At 45.8% G+C, this 18,764-nt stretch overlaps 1 protein-coding gene across 2 annotated transcripts in view; it reads left to right on the forward strand.

Annotated features, from left to right (window-relative positions):
• Positions 1 to 1,570: 1,570 nt before the first annotated feature.
• TMX4 (thioredoxin related transmembrane protein 4) overlaps positions 1,571 to 18,764 on the forward strand; it is a 58,119-nt gene continuing 40,925 nt past the window's right edge. For both annotated transcript variants that reach the window (XM_073339669.1, XM_073339670.1), the window contains exon 1: positions 1,571 to 1,821. In XM_073339669.1, coding sequence (XP_073195770.1) covers positions 1,613 to 1,821 — 209 coding nt within the window. In that variant the 5' untranslated portion in view covers positions 1,571 to 1,612. The remainder of the gene's footprint in view (positions 1,822 to 18,764) is intronic.

An 18,764-nucleotide genomic window follows, 5' to 3' on the forward strand; every position in this document is an offset into this window, starting at 1 on the left:
CTTTTTTAAAAAAAACTCACACACAACACTCTTGAATTAGAGAACAACAATTTTTAAAAAATCCAACTTTGTTCCATCTTGAATTTTTGTAGAAAAGCAGACAGTAAGCCCCTGATCCTGTAGACACTTAGGTCTCATCTACATTTAAAAAATTAATCAGTATAAATTAGGGCTGTCAATTAATCACAGTTAACTCACATGATTAGCTCAAAAAATTAATCGCGATTAATCACACTGTTAAATAATAGAATACCAACTGACATTTATTAAATATTTTTGGACGCTTTTCTACATTTTCAAATATATTGATTTCAATTACAACACAGAACACCAAGTGTACAGTGCTCACTTTATATTATTATTTTTATTACAACTATTTGCACCTGTAAAAATGATAAACAAAGAAACAGTGTTTTTCAATTTACTTCATACAAGTACCCTAAAGAAATCTCTTTATCAAGAAAGTGCAATTTACAACTGTAGATTCTTTTTTGTTATAGAACTGCACTCAAAAAACCAAAACAATGTAAAACTTTAGACTCCACTAGTCCACTTAGTCCTATTTCTTGTTCAGCCAATCACTCAGACAAACAAGTTTGTTTACATTGACGGGACAAATTGCTGCCTGCTTCTTATTTACAGTGTCACCTGGAAGTGAGAACAGGCATTTACATGGTACTTTTGTAGCCAGCATTGCAAGGCCAGATAAGCTAAACATTCGTATACCCCTTCATGCTTCAGCCACCATTCCAGAGCACATGCTTCCACGCTCATGACGCTCATTAAAAAAAATGCGTAAATTAAATTTGTGACTGCACTCCTTGGGGGAGAACTGTATGTCTCCTGCTCTGTTTTACCCACATTCTGCCATATATGGGGGGGAGGGATAGCTCAGTGGTTTGAGCATTGGCCAGCACAACCCAGAGTTGTGACTTCAATCCTTGAGGGGTCCATTGAGGGATCCGGGGCAAAAATGGGGGATTGGTCCTGCTTTGAGTAGGGGTTTGGACGAGATGACCTCCTGAGGTCCCGTCCAACCCTGATGTTCTATGATAGTTCATGTTGTGGCGGGCTGGGATGATGACCCAGCACATGTTGTTTGTTTTTAAGTCAGGCAGTCAATTTACAATGGGCACAAACAAGGCCAAAGGAACAGGCACAGGCTACCTGAAGCATGGGGAGGTGCAAGACCACTGGCGCAGAAGGGCGTGCACACGCACCAGCCAATGGAGGCGGAGGCATGGGCAAGTGCACTCAGGTGAACACATGCTCACAGCCCCGCCCTGCCACACGGGGGGGGGGGGAGTGGGAGGAAGCCCCCAGACAGCTGGTCTGCGGCAGGCCTCACCCCCAACACCCCACTTCTGGTTCTACCTCTGCCCCGCCCCCCATAGACCCCGCCCCCTCCCCCAGAGACCCCGCCCCCTCCATTGCGCTCCAGCGACGTGACGCCCCGCCCCCTCCTCCCAGGCCCCGCCCCCTGACAGCCCCGCCCCCAGGCCCCGCCCCTCATGCCGTCCCGGCCAGCGAGGCCCGCCCCCTCGCGGAGGGAGGCCCCGCCCCCGGACCGCTTCCGGCGCCTCTCCCCAGCGGCTGGGCTGGGCCGGGCAACATGGCGGCGGGCGCGCGGCAACCCAGGCCCGGCGCCGCCGCGGTGAGCGCGCTCCTGGCCGCCGGGCTGGTGCTAGCGCTGGGCCCCGCCGCCGCCGCCGCGTCCCGCCCCTCCGAGGTGGGCAGCCCCGGCGAGCCGCGGAGCCGCGTGCGGGTCCTGAGCGCCGCCAACTGGAGCCTGGTGCTGCAGGGCCAGTGGATGGTGCAGTTGTGAGTAACGGCCCCGCCGCCGGCACCTCGCCTCCGGGATAATCCGCCGCCTGCCCGCCCCCGGGACAGTCCGTTCTCCATAGCCCGCCCCCGGGACAATCCATCCCCCCCCCCCCCGGGACAGTCCGTTCTCCATAGCCCGCCCCCGGGACAATCCATCCCCCCGCCCCCGGACAGTCCGTTCTCCATAGCCCGCCCCCGGGACAATCCATCCCCCCCCCCCCCCGGACAGTCCGTTCTCCATAGCCCGCCCCCGGGACAGTCCGTTCTCCATAGCCCGCCCCCGGGACAGTCCGTTCTCCATAGCCCGCCCCCGGGACAATCCATCCCCCCCCCCCCGGGACAGTCCGTTCTCCATAGCCCGCCCCCGGGACAATCCATCCCCCCCCCCCGGACAGTCCGTTCTCCATCCCCCCGCCCCCGGGACAATCCATCCCCCCGCCCCCGGGACAGTCCGTTCTCCATAGCCCGCCCCCGGGACAATCCATCCCCCCCCCCGGACAGTCCGTTCTCCATAGCCCGCCCCCGGGACAATCCATCCCCCCGCCCCCGGGACAGTCCGTTCTCCATAGCCCGCCCCCGGGACAATCCATCCCCCCGCCCCCGGGACAGTCCGTTCTCCATCGTCTTCCCCCCCCCCCCCCCGGACAGTCCGTTCTCCATAGCCCGCCCCCGGGACAATCCATCCCCCCGCCCCCGGACAGTCCGTTCTCCATAGCCCGCCCCCGGGACAATCCATCCCCCCGCCCCCCCCCGGACAGTCTATTCTCCATCGTCTTTCCCCCCCCCCGGGACAGTCCGTTCTCCATCGCCGCCGCCCCCCGGGACAGTCCGTCCTCCATCGTCTCCCCCCCCCCCCCGGGACAGTCCGTTCTCCATAGCCCGCCCCCGGGACAATCCATCCCCCCGCCCCCCCCGGACAGTCTATTCTCCATCGTCTTCCCCCCCGGGACAGCCCGTTCTCCATCGTCTTTCCCCCCCACCCCCCCGGGACAGTCCGTTCTCCATCGCCCCCGCCCCCTGGGACAGTCCGTCCTCCATCGTCTTTCCCTCCCGCCCCGCCCCCCCCGGACAGTCCGTCCTCCATCGCCCCGCTCCCCCCCCCCGCAACAATCCGTCCCCCCGGGACAGTCCGTCCTCCATCGCCCCGTTCCCCCCCCCCGGAACAATCCGTCCCCCCGGGACAGTCCGTCCACAATCGTCTTTCCCTCCCGCCCTGCCCCCCCCCCGGGACAGTCCGTTCTCCATCGCCCCGTTCCCCCTCCCCCCGGAACAATCCGTCCCCCCGGGACAGTCCGTCCTCCATCGCCCCGTTCCCCCCCCCCCCCGGAACAATCCGTCCCCCCGGGACAGTCCGTCCTCCATCGTCTTTCCCTCCCGCCCTGCCCCCTCCCCGGGACAGTCCGTTCTCCATCGCCCCGTTCCCCCCCCCCCCGGGAACAATCCGTCCCCCCGGGACAGTCCGTTCTCCATCGCCCCCGCCCCCCGGGACAGTCCGTCCTCCATCGTCTTTCCCTCCCGCCCCGCCCCCCCCCACAGTCCGTTCTCCATCGCCCCGCTCCCCCCCCCCCCCGCAACAATCCTTCTCCCCGGGACAGTCCGTCCTCCATCGCCCCGTTCCCCCCCCCGTGTCTGTCCCCTGCCCAGGACTGCCTATTCTCCACAGCCTCTGCCGCCCCCGGGGAGTGCCGTCCCCCTCGCCCCAGGGCAGCCCCTGTCCTCCCCATGCACAGTCTCCTCTCCCCTGTGACAGTCACCCCACGGTGTTGGATGCCTATACTGTACCCTCCCCTGCCCCGCAAACTCCTGTGGGCTGGTGGGGTGACAGCACTGTGCATCCTTCCAGCCCAAACACCTATCCAGAGGAGGGACAGTGTAGGGGGCCAGGAGAAGAAATAATGTCGTGCTCCAGATAACTCGCTCTCCCATCCCTAGAGTGATATTTTTCCTGTGTGTACCATCTTAGAAGGAGAGAGTGACTGCATTACTTGGGACATCATTATTTTTGTTCATTTGTGTAGTAACTAACGCCCAAATACAGTGTTCAGAGTAACAGCCGTGTTAGTCTGTATTCGCAAAAAGAAAAGGAGGACTTGTGGCACCTTAGAGACTAACTTCAGTGAGACTGTTTGTGTTTGCAAAGTTAAGCATGTGTCCTGCATCTTCTTTGCACTCAAAGCTTCGATTGAGTTTTGTTGGAATAAGGAATGCAAAATTGGGATACAGTGGTACTATGCATGAGTTCAAAACTACAAAGTCCGTCCCTCTCCCTTCTTACTTCCCAGCAGGGTATGTCCATTTCTCCTTGTCTTTGGAAGATATGAACCACACCAAAAATGCCTCATGAGCCTGTTCCGTCTCCCATTGACATTCGTAGGAGTTCTGCCATTGACTTCTATGGAAGTTGACAGGTTTCAGAGTAACAGCCATGTTAGTCAGTATTTGCAAAAAGAAAAGGAGTACTTGTGGCACCTTAGAGACTAGCAAATAGAGCGAAGTTCACTTAGGTCAATGGAAAATTCCCATTAACTGTAATGATGCTAGGATTTCACCCAGGATATCAGACCATTCAAATCTCTGAAATACAGATATTTTGAATTTATAGGCTAGCCCAGCTGTATTTGTTTAGAAACAACAATTTTGTATTTCCGCAAAACATTTTAAAAACAAGCGTTAGAAGGGATTATGATATTTCCCTGGTTTTGCGTGCAGGGGTGCTGTAAAGTGCAATTTGTATCTTGGCATGTTTGCTGCCTTTCTGTAAAAGTGCTCTCACAGCTTGAATATCCGAGCAGTTAAAAACAAGCTAAGAACTACTAGTGGTGTCCTTTGCAACGATGTTATGAGGAACAATCAAGTGTACTTGTTTCCTAAATTTTGTTTTCTAAAAAATGCTCTTCATAACAGAGAATAAAGAGCTTAGTCCTAGACTGAAGCCGTGAGTTAGTTTGGATGATCTAATTCTGTACGCGTTATTCCTAGAAAGTCTGTGCATGTTTAAATAACATGACTCAAAGTTGATGGTGGTGGGTGTTAAACTTCAGTAAATCCTTGGGTAAATTTAGGATGTAAACTAGCATTGAGTCTATGAAAGCTGCATTCATGTTTGTTTTTAGACTATTTCCCTAGGTTTGTTTCTGCCTTGTTATTGTTCTTCTACTGGGATTGAGTCACTCTGCATTGGGAGGTGATTAGAGGGAGGGACTGTCTAGTCCACCTAGGAATTTTAGATTTCAGAAGCCTATTGGAGTCTTAGTGATATCAGCAAGTAGTCAAAATAGATATTATGCCTGACCATCTTGAAGGCCCTGCTTTAAAGACATTCCCTGACTCATTATTGTGAATAAGGTTTTTTAGGATCGGGCTTGATTTTTCATTGTCTATCTTAAGTGCAAAACTGTGATATGAAAATGAAAGGAAAGTTTCTGATATAAATAGAAGAAAAATAATAAAATAGAGTTGAGGTCATCTGGTAGTTAGTGTTTTGCCTTGTTACTGCCGTATGAAAAATATTATGAGCCACTTATAATCAACTGATATATTAATGATTTCCTAGTACCTTTTTCAGTAACCATAAGTCATTTAGTATTTCATTAGTTGGAGACAATCTGTTAGTTTAGACTTAAAATGTAGGATTTAAATAGAAGAGGTTTTGCATAATGTAACAAAGCTTTTCATTCACTTAGACCTTGAATGGTTTAACACAAATTTTAGACTTTCTGTGAAGGTTTATAAATTAAGGTTTTTATATGAAGAAAGAAGATTCACTAGCCTGTGTATGAATAATAAATTTATACTAAAATCAAGTGGGTGGCTAATGGTGGTGGCTCCTCACTTTCTCTTGGCCATAAAAAGTAAGATGGAAAATATTTTAAGCAACCAGCTGCCCACTCCACACACAACCTGCCAAAAAGGGGGGGCAGGGAGAAATGGAGCATGCAAAGATGGTGGTGAATGTCTAAAACCAAAAGTGGTGGAGCAAGGACATTATTAGGTTGGTTTTCATTCCTTAAGAGCTAATTTTGTCAGAATTCAGTGCTGGTTAGATCTCAGAGCTTGTTTCAGTCAGATGCTCTCTTCTTCTCAAAACTGGTGCTTAATTTAACTAAATCACCTGAATTATGGGACACTGGGACTTTTTAATTAAGATACTTCCTATGGTATTTTAAATTTAAAAACGAAAGCTCCTGATTTTTTTTTAACTAGCAACAAACTCCTCCGCTGGACTGATGTCTGCAGTGTGTTTTTGTGCCCTTCCACTAACTTCATGAATCTGAAAACCATATTTTCCACACTACAACTGTAGTGTTAACTCTGCTTAGAAGTGATGAAGATAAATGAATTAGTGACTCGTGGAGATGGTAGCATGGGAAACCTATCAGCCCAGGTTTTACCACTAGCTGAGTATGGGGGATAGGACTTGACTTGCCTAAATTCTTTTCCCTTATGGTAGTTGTACTATGTTTATACATAGACACTGTATGTAATAGGAAATATCTGTTTAAGCTTCCCCGTGCTCTCTTTCCTTGAATATCCTAAAGTGCCTCTGGCTTGACCTCAAGAGGTCACCTCTCTAAGTGAGAGTGAATCCACTGGTGCTGGATTTGTGATCAGGAGTCTTGACGTCTTTCTACTAGAAACTAGTCTGAGATCCACTGGTATTCACAGAACAGCCATTAAATGATGACAACTGTTTGTCATTGCTTACTTTGTCTGGATTTGAACTGGTGACCTGGAGGTGAGATTCCCACCCAGTTACCAGTCTCTTGATCCAGAATTTAGTCCGATATACTCCTCTGAAATTGTTGCAGTATTTGACATAAAAATCCTAGCTGCTTGGGAGGCCTGGCATTTTCTCCAACTCCTTTGGTGTGTCCAGAGTTTTCTTTCTACACTAACACATGATGAGTTCTCTTAGCACTTCTGTGGCAACCATGACTACACTGGAGATCCCTATTTAAAGGCTGTAAGTTGTCTGTTGTATAGTAAGGGCTGCTGTCTAGACCATGTCAACCTGCATATCTGAAAAATGCTGTCATTTGTTCAAAATGATACAATGGCAAATACTTAGGGAATAGTGTAAACTAATTGGCATAGTACTGACACGATTTAGAAGCCGCAAATAGAAACCAGAAAAATCTTGAATGTCAGCATTTCAATTTTTCTACACAATACCAGCTGTGAAGAGTCAAGTTCTTTTTCCAGAACAGTACAGTGTATCACTGCAAAACACGCCAATAAAAAAAATTAGTTCTTGGATGGCTTTTTGTAACTGTTCACAGCTGGCAAAGTTGCAGGATCTGGAAATACTGCAGAACGTTTTATCAATGAAATGTAGGATAACTATCTTTGAAAGAAATCATAGCTTTTTTGGGGCTTCTGTTTGCATCAAGGTGAAAAGGAGTGTGCTGAAGTGTGTGAGATCCAACATTTGCAAGAAATGGGGATAGCAGGAGGCTAGTATGAACAAAATAGGAAAGGCTTTTTAATTGACTTCTATTTTTTCTCAGCTTACAGAGTAGAAATCATACATTCCACAATATCTGAGAAAATATTTTGTTTTTGGTTTTATGTTGTTGTTTTTGTGTTACATGAATACATTGCTGACGTTGTCTGTGGCAACTTGAACCGCTGTCTCCTGTACTTGTGGGAGGAATGACTTGGGAGCCAGAAGGTTGTCCCTGAGTTCACACATTTATGTGCAAGTGTGACTGTTGACAACTGCCCAGGCCTTGAACACTATTCCAGGTCTAGTGGTGGATTGAACGGCCTGATAGTGCCTGGTTTACCTGTTCGTTGGCCACGAACTCTGCCCCAGTGGGGCATTTGTTTTGGACTAGGCCCCAGTTGAACTAATGGTGTACGCTACTGAGTAATGGTCAAAGAAGTAACAGAAGAGGAGAAAGGGCTTTGGCCTGGCATAAGTGCTGCCCAGACAAGTGCTTCACCTCCTGTGGGCAAAAGAATACCTATTACTTTGGGGATGCTGTTTGTAGATATCGAGTACCACTTATTTGTCCTCCATGTAAAGTGTAGGCAAGTCTACTGTGTAAGCCATTGTGCTAACGGTCTATACAGCAATAGAATTTAGAGATAGTGTTTACTGTTGAGGGTTTGAGCATAATTAGGGTATGTCTACACTGCAATTAAAAACCCATGTCTGGCCCGAGCTTGGACTAAGGGGTTGTCCAACTGCGTTCTAGAGTCTTGGGCTAGAGCTCAGGCTCTAGGACCCTATGAGGTGGGAGGGTCCCAGAGATTGGACTTGAGCCTGAGCCATGTCTACACCACAGTGAAACAGCCCCTTAGCCCAGGCCCTGCAAGTTGGAGTCAGCTGGCATGGGCCAGCCCTGGTTGTTCAGTTGCAGTGTAGGCATACTCTCTGGGCCTTCTGCAGCTATAGTGGACAGATTGATGGAACTCACATATTTCTTTTCTGCTTATAACAAAAAGCATCAATATATCAATTTTAAAGTCTACTCCTTTGTGATATGGAGTTAGTGGATTACAGAGGTTAATTCCTGAATCTTTGTTGACTGGTCAGATTAAATGCACTCGAGACTTACTGAGTTTTGTGAAAGGTGACTCTCTTCTCACCTCCTCATAGAAATCAGGTCTCTGTTACTGCAGAATCTTGGTGAGTCTACTTATCTTTTATTTCCTTGGAGAATGCAGCCTGCCTGGATTAACCAACACAGAGTGTTGAGGAAGCTGTTGTAAAAACAAGATTTGAATGGTCCTAAGATAACTCCTGAAGAGCAGTGATAACACTACCTGCATTCCCGATGTTTGGTTTGTGTACTATGTATTTGCAATATACATCTCCCTTCACAATGCATGGATTAAGGAGGTTAAAAAAACCCTGTTTCATCAGTCTGAAACTCCTTGAATGCCAGGCTAGTGCTGTTGTGCATGTCAAGAAACCTAACCCAAGTGGTACTCTTTGCAATGCTTTTACAATGCAAAGACGAGGAAGGAAACAAATGAAGAAAACCGTGCCAATAGTAGCTACTGTGGGTATATTAGCTACGTTAGTCACCAATTTCCTGCTTAAGTTAAATGCTGGATTATTTTACCATATTTGGCTATAAAGTGGAGGAAATGTTTTTAAGAGCATGATTATCAATTCTTTTTATCTCTCTCTCTTTTGGAATATATTCAAAGGTTTAAGATGTGGTTTCCTCACTGTAAATGATGCCACACTTTGTAACAGACATGTTAATAAACAATAAGTCTTACACACCTACCCTGAGTGGAGTTCACTGAAAGAATAGACTATAGGCTCATGTAAAGAGGAACTGTAGCGTGAGGCTAATCTGAGGAAAATGTATTAGGGGAATGGAGAGGGTGCAGAAAATGATGGAAGGAAGCTAGAATATGAAGGGGGAGATGCTGGACAGGAAAGTATTTGGGGCTGGTGGAAAACAGTGGTAGGTTCCTATGCATAATAAGATCTCTGAGGTGAAATCCTGACTCCATTGAAGTCAATGAAAATTTTTCCATTGATATCTGATGGGCCATGATTTCGCTCTCATAACAGCATAAAAGCCTTTATTTATCTTCCTGATCAACAGGGCCTGGCTTTCTATCTTCACCTTCCTCTAGTATGGATTTGGGGTTTCATGTGTTCCTTGTCTCAGAAAGTCTCTTTTATGTATCTCTGGGCAGGTCTATGCTACCGCTTAAGTTGATCTCAGGGTGTGAAAAAGACATATCCCCACCCCCCCACCCCCCCGAGCAGCGCAAATTACAGTGACCTAAGTGCTGTCCACAGTGGTGCTGTGTCGGTGAGAGACACTCTCCTGCCAGCATAGCTTCTGCCTCTCACAGTGGTGGAGTAATTATGCCGACATGAGAGCGGCATAGAGCATCTTCATGATGCGCACTACAGCGGCACATCTACATCAGATGTAAACTCTTCCAGTGTAGACCTGCTCTCTATCTCCCTTAGCTCATCCAGATCAGCCACTCTAGTGTAAAGAATCTGTACTTGGTGTCTGAGGGCCATGAGCTCCTTGCACCGAATGCACACATACACCAGCTGCCCACAAGGCAGGTAATCATACAAGCCGTATTCAGTGCAATAAACTGGATAGCCCCCACTCTGTTGCTGGACTTCTGCTTGCCTTCTTCGTACTCCTGAATCTTTTTTTGTTTGTGTTACATCACGTTATATTTAATTACATCTCATAAAGGCAGCAACTTCCTTACGTGATGCACACTGTTGCCAGGACCCAATGTAGAAGAAATATACTCACACAGTTGCTTCTGGGCTTTGAAGCACGTGAGTCTTGCAGGTTTCAATCCACAGCTGTTCAGTGGATAAAGCTTCAGACAGCCCACTGTTAAGTGCAGTCTCTGAGAAAGTAAATATAGAGATTTTTTCCCTTTGAAACCATTAAGTTTTAAAAACAAGGTGAAATATTCTTGCCTAGAGCACTTGAAAGGGGGAGAACCAGAATAGATCATTATATTAAATATACATTTCTAAATATTTGAGGCTCTCTGTCAGTCTGGGCCTTGAAAGACTGACGAATTATAGGCAAAATGAGGGTACTCTACTGGTTGTAATAGGCCACAGATGATGAGTATTCCTTCCCCTTCCTCTGAGAAAATCTTTTGCATATGATCCTAGGCTGCCCTGTCAGATTTGGATTTGAACTTAAAAAAAAAAAAAAAAAGGCTGTTCCCCTGGTGCTGTAAAAAGGCGCATCAATTTTGATAGGATAGACGGGAAGGACATCCTGCCGCCTCAGCCTTGCCACTGAGCTGGATGAGTGAGTGTATAGCAGGGAGTCACTGCAGTGGAAGATTCAGGGGACCTCACCATCGGGCCTCTGCCCTGTGAGCCCCCTCAGCGCCTCCTGCCTCACGCACCACCGAAGCTGGCTGTGAGACTTGCAGCCAGGCTGTCACCGAATCATGCCCAAGAAACAGCTGTACATGCTTATGCTCCTCACCCTCATGTCCCTCCCAGACACCAAATGGCGGGATCTTTCACCACCCAAGTGGGATGAGGAACCCCAGTGGGCCAGTCTGTATTCCATCCTAGTCCTATGGCCCACCGGGGATGTTAGTTGGCGGCTCCTTCATGGAGCCGTAACCATGGGCGTGTACTTGGTGTCGTTCACACACTTGTCCGTTCTGTGGTCAGAGGGAGACACTGGCGTACATTTACATCAGGTGTGCCAGGTTGCAGCTCCTCTTCCAGCTCCTCCAAAACCACCTCCTTAAGTTTTGGCTGCACTTTTCCCACACCTCCTGATTTATGCACACCCTATCTGTGGCCCCGCAAAGTTGCGAGACCTCCTCGTCAACCACCTAGTGCTGGCCATGGTGGTCATCCATCATACCAGTAGGAGGAAATTGGATGGGGGCTGAGGGCTCTGCAGGTGCAGGGTCTATTTCTGATCTTCCCTCAAGTCACACCTCCAGGCAGAGTTCCTCTGGGCCACGTTCACTGGCTCCCTGGATGCCTTTAAGGAGCAGTGGGCGCTGTCCGGGGTTCTCTGCTCAGTGTCCCTATCTGGATCCCTGCTTTTGAACCTGTGCCCCTGTTTTTCCATTTTTTTGCCTATGTCTGGTGGCTCCTCCCCTTAGGCTGTGGGGGGGAGAGGGGGGTGAAGGGTGGTGCTTTAGATGTAGGTTGGCTTGAGCCTGCCCATCCCCAGAGCCTCAATAGGTGCAATGGAAGATGAACTCTACAGTAAAACGTACGTGTGTTAAATATCTGTCCTAATCCCAACTGCCACTGTTGATAGGATCACTGTTCAGATTAGATTCTTCTGCCTCCCCTGCTTCCTGGGCCATTTGTCCACCTGTAAAATTTAGCACAACGAATAGTATGGCTTTAATAAAGTTTAACTCACTGTTTTGAAGCTAGTTTTGTTGCCATATTTGGTCCCATCTACAGTGTGTTTCTCTTTGGGTATGTGCTTGGATGTGAGGCAGAGAAGAGCAGTCTAAGGATTCGTTTTCACTAGTGGCCTTTTCCACCCCTACAAATAACCTCAGTATCAGCTGGGAGCTGCTGTACTGAGAGTGGCTGCAGAGACAGTAGGGTTGAAGCTGTTAAGATTCATGTGGATGGTCTTACTGTATCTGAACAGTGCTTAACCCAACTGGGTCTCAAATCTTGCTTTGGCTTTTGGGTGCTACTGCAGTATAAATAAAAACAATTTATAATTTTATTTTTAGTAAGGGCAAAAACACAGGAGGATTTGTGTGCTTTGGGTGTGGTTTTGCTGGCCTCTAGGAAATTACTTTTATATTCTGGGGGTGCCCAGTGTTGCCGATTCCTGTGTTCTGTGAAAATCCATCTTATTCCCCATGTGCTCAACAGCAAAATATAATAATTTGATGATACAATAAAATCAACACTCAGGGTTGTCTGATATGTCCCTTTATCAGTTGGCTTTCTCTCCCTGCTGCTGTCCTGGCTCTGGCACTCTTCTCAAAGGCATGATAGGAGCATGTCTACACTTGCCTCCGGAGCGATCGATCCAGCAGGGGTCGATTTATCACGTCTAGCAAAGACGCAATAAACTGACCGCTAAGCGCTCTCCCATCAACTCCGGTACTCCACCGGAGTGAGAAGTATAGGCGGAGTTGACTGGGGAGCGTAAGTAGTCGACCTACTGCAGTGAAGACACCGGCGCGGTAAGTAGATCTAAGTACATTGATTTCAGCTATGTTATTCACGTAGCTGAAGTTGCATTACTTAGATCGTTCCCCACCCCAGTGTAGACCAGGCCATAGGGAAGAGCTGTCCATATAGTCTCAGGTGACTTGGCATCCAAACTTGAAACTTTGACCTCAGTGATTTCACCTTTCTGTTTCAAACAGCGTATTGTAGATAAGATTTTGAAACATTGCCTTTATAACAAGATGGTAAATGTGTATTTGTTCAGTAACTAAAACAATTCTATACTCTTGCATCAATGAACTTCATAGGCAGTTTTAAAAAATATAAATAAATATGCTTCAACCATATCTGTTTGTGATGGTGTTAGGATGTGTGTTTTTGGCCCTATTAACAAGCTATGGATGTCAGTGTGACACTGACCTGTTCTAAAGGAGCAGATTCTATTTAAGGAGTTTTGAGCTACAGTTCTAGTGTGAAGCATTTCATGGAGTTTTTTTCCTCTCCTGGTTGGTGCTCTCATTTGTTGCACAGATCTGAAAAATGTTGTCTACTGCATTTGTAAAATATTTTGACTATTTTCTATTTTAGCATCAATGGAAAAAATAATCTGTTATTTTGAGGTTACCTATAACTTAATAGACTCACAGGAAACCAGTTAACTGTCATATTTCTTCAAATGGTTTTGTAGCTTTACTTTTATAACTGGGAGGCATGAAAAACTTCATTATCTGGGAATCCAATTTTGTGACCAGATTGTGACATTTTGGTTTAACCGCCCCCCCCCCCCAACCAACAACAACAAAACTTCTTTGATCTTGTAAATATTGAAAATCTTGTGATTATCTTCTCAGGTAACACATTTGTAGTGCAGCTGGGTTTATAAAACTCCTATCAATATGTCCAATTATTAGGTTGTAGGGGCATAGGCTGGCTTTAGTTTCTTTATTAATCTATTACCCATCCCACTGTTATGTAACTTACTAAAACCTAAATTCTTTCAAGAGCTCAGTTTTTGCTTTCCCTGAGCCTCATCTTTTCTGTAATTTTTATTTAAAACCATTGTCATTTTTAAAGAGGAAGAGGTGTAAACAGCGGGAAATAGGAGAAAATAAAAATAGTTTTTTGTCCTTCTCCATTCCATCGTTCACCTCCATTCTGCACACACAATCTTAGTACTCCTTTCCTCCACTTCCCATCCAGTTTAGTTCTTAACTATTTTGGGACTTACGTCGTTTTTTCTGTACATTCTTTAATTTCACTGCATTCTTGTGACATCTGATCACTACTGGACTGTAGTAGTTTAAGGTCTGTAAGGCTGTGTCTGGGAGTGGCTTGTGAAGAGATGACTCAAAACCAGTCAACTTAAGGTGCATAAAAATATGAAGTGAAAGTTAAAGGCGGGTCGCAGTGTCTCAAAATTTTGAATAGCGCCAAAAAATTTCAGCTATTCAAGCTCTTTCTCACTGTTCTTGGAACTCCTGGTGGAAGTGCCTACATATGGATATGCAATCCTATAGCCCACTGAAGGGGAAAGACTGCCATCGTGTGTACTTGTGTTAGCAGGTCTATGTTAGCAGCAGTAGTGGGGACAGAGGATTCTCCGAAGCCTGGTCCTCACTCAGGATCCCTTGCCATTGTTCTTAACATGTTTGGTAGCGTCACATTCATAACGCTTGTGACGGGTGCACAGTAGACTGTGGAATGTAGTAATAATCTCCTCTTTAATAATTCTGTCCTCATCTGCAATGGGGGATAAAATAAATGTAAGTACTTACCATGAACACAGCCACGCTACGCCTAAAAGCATTTGATAGATCAGCACATTTATATCTATAAAAAAAAATAGCATAACTGAGGTGAATGGCAAGGTTCCAGCTATATTCCCCTTCTTTTAAAAGGATGGGAGGACTGCTGGCTCAGCCGATTGCGTGAAGTCCTTGTCTGAAATATTCCATGATTGACTTCCAGGGCATGCTGAAAAACCAATCTCTTTTCTCGGGTTTGGGGAGTAGGAGGGAGGAGTAGCTAAGGGATGGTGTCTAAGAAAGATGTTTTTTTCAATCTCTTCTGATTATTTTTGATACATAGGAAAGCTTGGCTGCTGGGTCAGTCATATTGTGCAATTTGTTTTTAGTATTAAAGGCACCTATAGCCTGTAAAAGGCACTTTCTCTTTTTACAATTCTACATATATTACTTACTACTATACAAGAGCACACTGTGCACCATCTCAACATAATAAAGTTTGTAAACAAGAAACAGTTAAAGCATGCTGCCACTTCAGTCATGGCATGTTATTTCTTTGTTTACTATCAACCCATGCAAGTTATGTAGGTAGCCCCTCATTGGAGTTGTCAAGTTTCCTCCCCCACTCTGAACTCTAGGCTACAGATGTGGAGACCTGCATGAAAACCTCCTAAGCTTACTTTTACCAGCTTAGGTTAAAACTTCCCCAAGGTACAGATTAATTTTATCCTTTGTCCTTGGAATATCCACTGCCACCACCAAACTCTAACTGGGTTTACTGGGAAACGTAGTTTGGACATGTCTTACCCCCCAAAATCCTCCCAACCCTTGCACCCCACTTCCTGGGAAAGGTTTGGTAAAAATCCTCACCAATTTGCATAGGTGACCACAGACCCAAACCCTTGGATCTTACAACAATGAAAAAGCATTCAGTTTTCTTACAAGAAGACTTCTAATAGAAATAGAAGTAAATAGAAGTAAAGGAATCACCTCTGTAAAATCAGGATGGTAGATACCTTACAGGGTAATTAGATTCAAAACATAGAGAATCCCTCTAGGCAAAACCTTAAGTTACGAAAAAGACACACAGACAGAAATAGTCATTCTATTCAGCACAGTTCTTTTCTCAGCCATTTAAAGAAATCATAATCTAACACGTACCTAGCTAGATTACTTACTAAAAGTTCTAAGACTCCATTCCTGTTCTATCCCCGGGAAAAGCAGCGTACCGACAGACAGAGACCCTTTGTTTCTCTCCCTCCTCCCAGCTTTTGAAAGTACCTTGTCTCCTCATTGGTCATTTTGGTCAGGTGCCAGCGAGGTTACCTTTAGCTTCTTAACCCTTTACAGGTGAGAGGATTTTTCCTCTGGCCAGGAGGGATTTTAAAGGGGTTTACCCTTCCCTTTATATTTATGACAGGAGTCAATGGGAATTTATGCCTTCCTGGAACCCCATTTACTACAATGAGGGTTTGTCCATGTAGATCCCTGATGGGGTGAGGGTCTACATGAGAGATGAGGTGACATAGGATGTTGGACATCTATGAGAAAGAAGGCTGTGGGATTGCTTATATTACAGGGTTTATGCATTGTATTGAGTGGTATGTGTATAATAAATGTAGCTTGATGTGCAAACAAGGGTCATCTGGTTGTAAATGAAATTCCCATTGTTCTCAATCCCACTTGCAGATCTTGGGCAGGGTATATTGTTATGTAATATACACAGTCTTGTATAAGTCTACTCCAGAAATCAGTGTTAAGTTCATCTTCCTCTCCCATTTTTTTCATCTAAATATTTCTATGTTGCCTGTTTTATTTTATATTTTCTTCTTTGTGGTTGGAGTGGAGACTTCATGTTCTTGCCCAAAACCCACCTCTCAATAAAAGAGCCCTCCTTTATTCCATACATAACTTTAAAAGTTGTGCCCCGCTTTTTAATATTCTTTTCAATTTAATGTAGCCTACAGTGACACAGTCCCATTTGGCCTTTCCTATAAATCTGGTTGTAGTATAAGAGATGGTTTTGCTTACATTTTATTCTCACATCAATATAAAATACTTTTGCTTTAGTTTAACATTTCTCATTTTTTTTTCTTTCCCATAATTCTTAAACTTTACATTTTCAACTCTCCGCAAACACGGAGCTTTGAATTCTAAAAGGATAGCACAAACTTAATTCTCTTGCTATTCTGAAAATGGAATGCTTTAGGAGTATTCTTAAATCCCAGTTTTGCTCACTTGGATGTAGGCCTGTGGATTTCTTTCTTTCTTTCTTTCTTTCTTTCTTTCTTTCTTTCTTTCTTTCTTTCTTTCTTTCTTTCTTTCTTTCTTTCTTTCTTTCTTTCTTTCTTTCTTTCTTTCTTTCTTTCTTTCTTTCTTTCTTTCTTTCTTTCTTTCTTTCTTCTCACATCAGCTGTCTGCAGCGGCTTTCTCTCTCACCTTCTGCTTTCTCATTAAATAGTTTTTCTTCTTGTCTTTTGTATTTTCTGACTACTCTCTGATTTCTGAATGTACCTTAAGTGATTTATTCTTTTCTTCATAGAGCACAGAGTTATTTTATGGCTTTTTTCCTGTCAATATTGTCTGCTTTATTTGTCAGAAGCGCTTTCTCTTGGGGAATGTGACTTAGAAAGTTCAGTACAAAAATCTGTTGCTTTTCTGTTGGGAAATGCATTTCTACAATATTATCTGTAAATGTTTGTTCCCTCTCGGGATATGTGATATTCTTGTATTTTTAAATGGTCTAATACATATGTCATTACTTCATAATTCCACTAGGTTAGCTTTCAAGCTAAGGCTTCCATTTCTAATTATCACAAGCAATACAATTTATTTCCAATCACAATTTCCCTTTCAATTTCTAAAATACCATCAAATTCTCTCAAGTTGTGATATTAGTGGCATTGAAGCAGCTATAAGACAAATTTCTAAGCGAGGACAGACCAGTCCCAGGCAGCCCCCCAACCTGAAGCAAATACTCTCCAGCAACCACACAACAAAAACACTAACCCAGGAACCTATCCTTGCAACAAAGCCCAATGCGTCCCGATGAGGAGGACGAGCTTGAGGAGAGCACACAGCACACCGTTCTCCCCGACAGCCAGGGTCTTTTTATCGCCTTGACTGAAATACCCTCCCAACCTAATGAAGCCAGAGAAGGGACCTCTGGTGAGTGTACCTTTTAAAATATAATACGTGTTATAAAAGCAAGCGTTTTTTAGTGATTAAGTAGCCTTGAGGACTTGGGATTCATTCATGGCCCTTACAGCTACTGGAAAAGTCTGTTAACGTGTCTGGGGATGGAGCGGATATCCTCCAGGGACATCTCCATGAAGCTCTCCTGGAGGTACTCTAAAAGCCTTTGCGGAAGGTTTCTGGGGAGAGAAGCCTTGTTCTGTTCTCCATGGTAGGACACTTTACCACACCATGCTAGTAGCAAGTAATGTGGTATCATTTGCATGACAAAGCCTGGCAGCGTATGGTCCCAGTGTTTGCTGGCATTCAAGCAACATCCGTTCTTTCTCTCTCTGTGTTATCCTCGGGAGAGTGATATCGTTCATGGTAACCTGGTTGAAATAGGGGAATTTAATTAAGGGGGCATTCAGAGATGGCCCTCCCTACTGGGCTGTTTGCCTGTGGCTGAAAAGAAATTCTCCCTGCAGTTAGCCAAGCGGTGGTGGGGGGCATTGCGCTGAGCTGTTTGCATTTGGCTAGCAGGGATCTTCCCTGATACCAGCCACGCAGTGGGAGGAGGGGTAAAGTGATCATCCCAGAGAATTGGAGTGGGAGGGCTAGTTTGGTTTCTTCTGCTGCACGTTAACAGGAAAACTGCAGCACTAAATGGCCAACTCAGTGTGCTTTGCTTGGTATGGGAGAGGAGGGTGCTGCTGTTATAAAGGCTGCAGAAGCCAAAAGTCTATGGCTTACCATGGCCACCTGCAAGCCGAATTCTGTTGCCCGGCACTGCGTGTGTGATCTCTAACACCAAAGCTGCAGGCACTCAATATAAGATACAAAATGCGACCTTGTACCAAAATCACATGGGCTATGTAATGTGAATAGTGTTGTTCACCGTGAAAGAGTATAGCCATTGTTCTGTAAAATGTATCTTTTAAAATACTTCACTCCCTTTTTTTCCTCCAGCAGCTGCAAATGTTTCAAGCCTCCCTCCTCCGTCCCAAAGGTTATCTCAGATAAGGCGGCGAAAAAAACGCACGCGCGGTGACATGTTCTCTGAGCTCATGCAGTCGTCCGGCATTGACAGAGCTCAGCAGAATGTGTGGAGGGACACAATAACAGAGTACAGGAAAGTGGCTGATGAACGTGAGGAGAGGTGGCGGCAGGAAGATCAGAGAAGGCATGAGTCAACACTGGGGTACTGCGGGATCAAATGGACATGTTCTGGCGTCTGGTGGAGGTTCATGAATGGCAGCAGGATCACAGACTGCCGCTGCTGCCCCTGTTTAACCGCCCACCCTCCCTCCTCCCCAAGTTCCATTGCCTCCTCACCCAGATGCCCAAGAACGCGGGGCGGGCGCTCCAGGCACCCAACC

The sequence above is a fragment of the Lepidochelys kempii genome, chromosome 3 (assembly GCF_965140265.1).
Source record: "Lepidochelys kempii isolate rLepKem1 chromosome 3, rLepKem1.hap2, whole genome shotgun sequence".
NCBI classification, from domain to species: Eukaryota; Metazoa; Chordata; order Testudines; family Cheloniidae; genus Lepidochelys; species Lepidochelys kempii.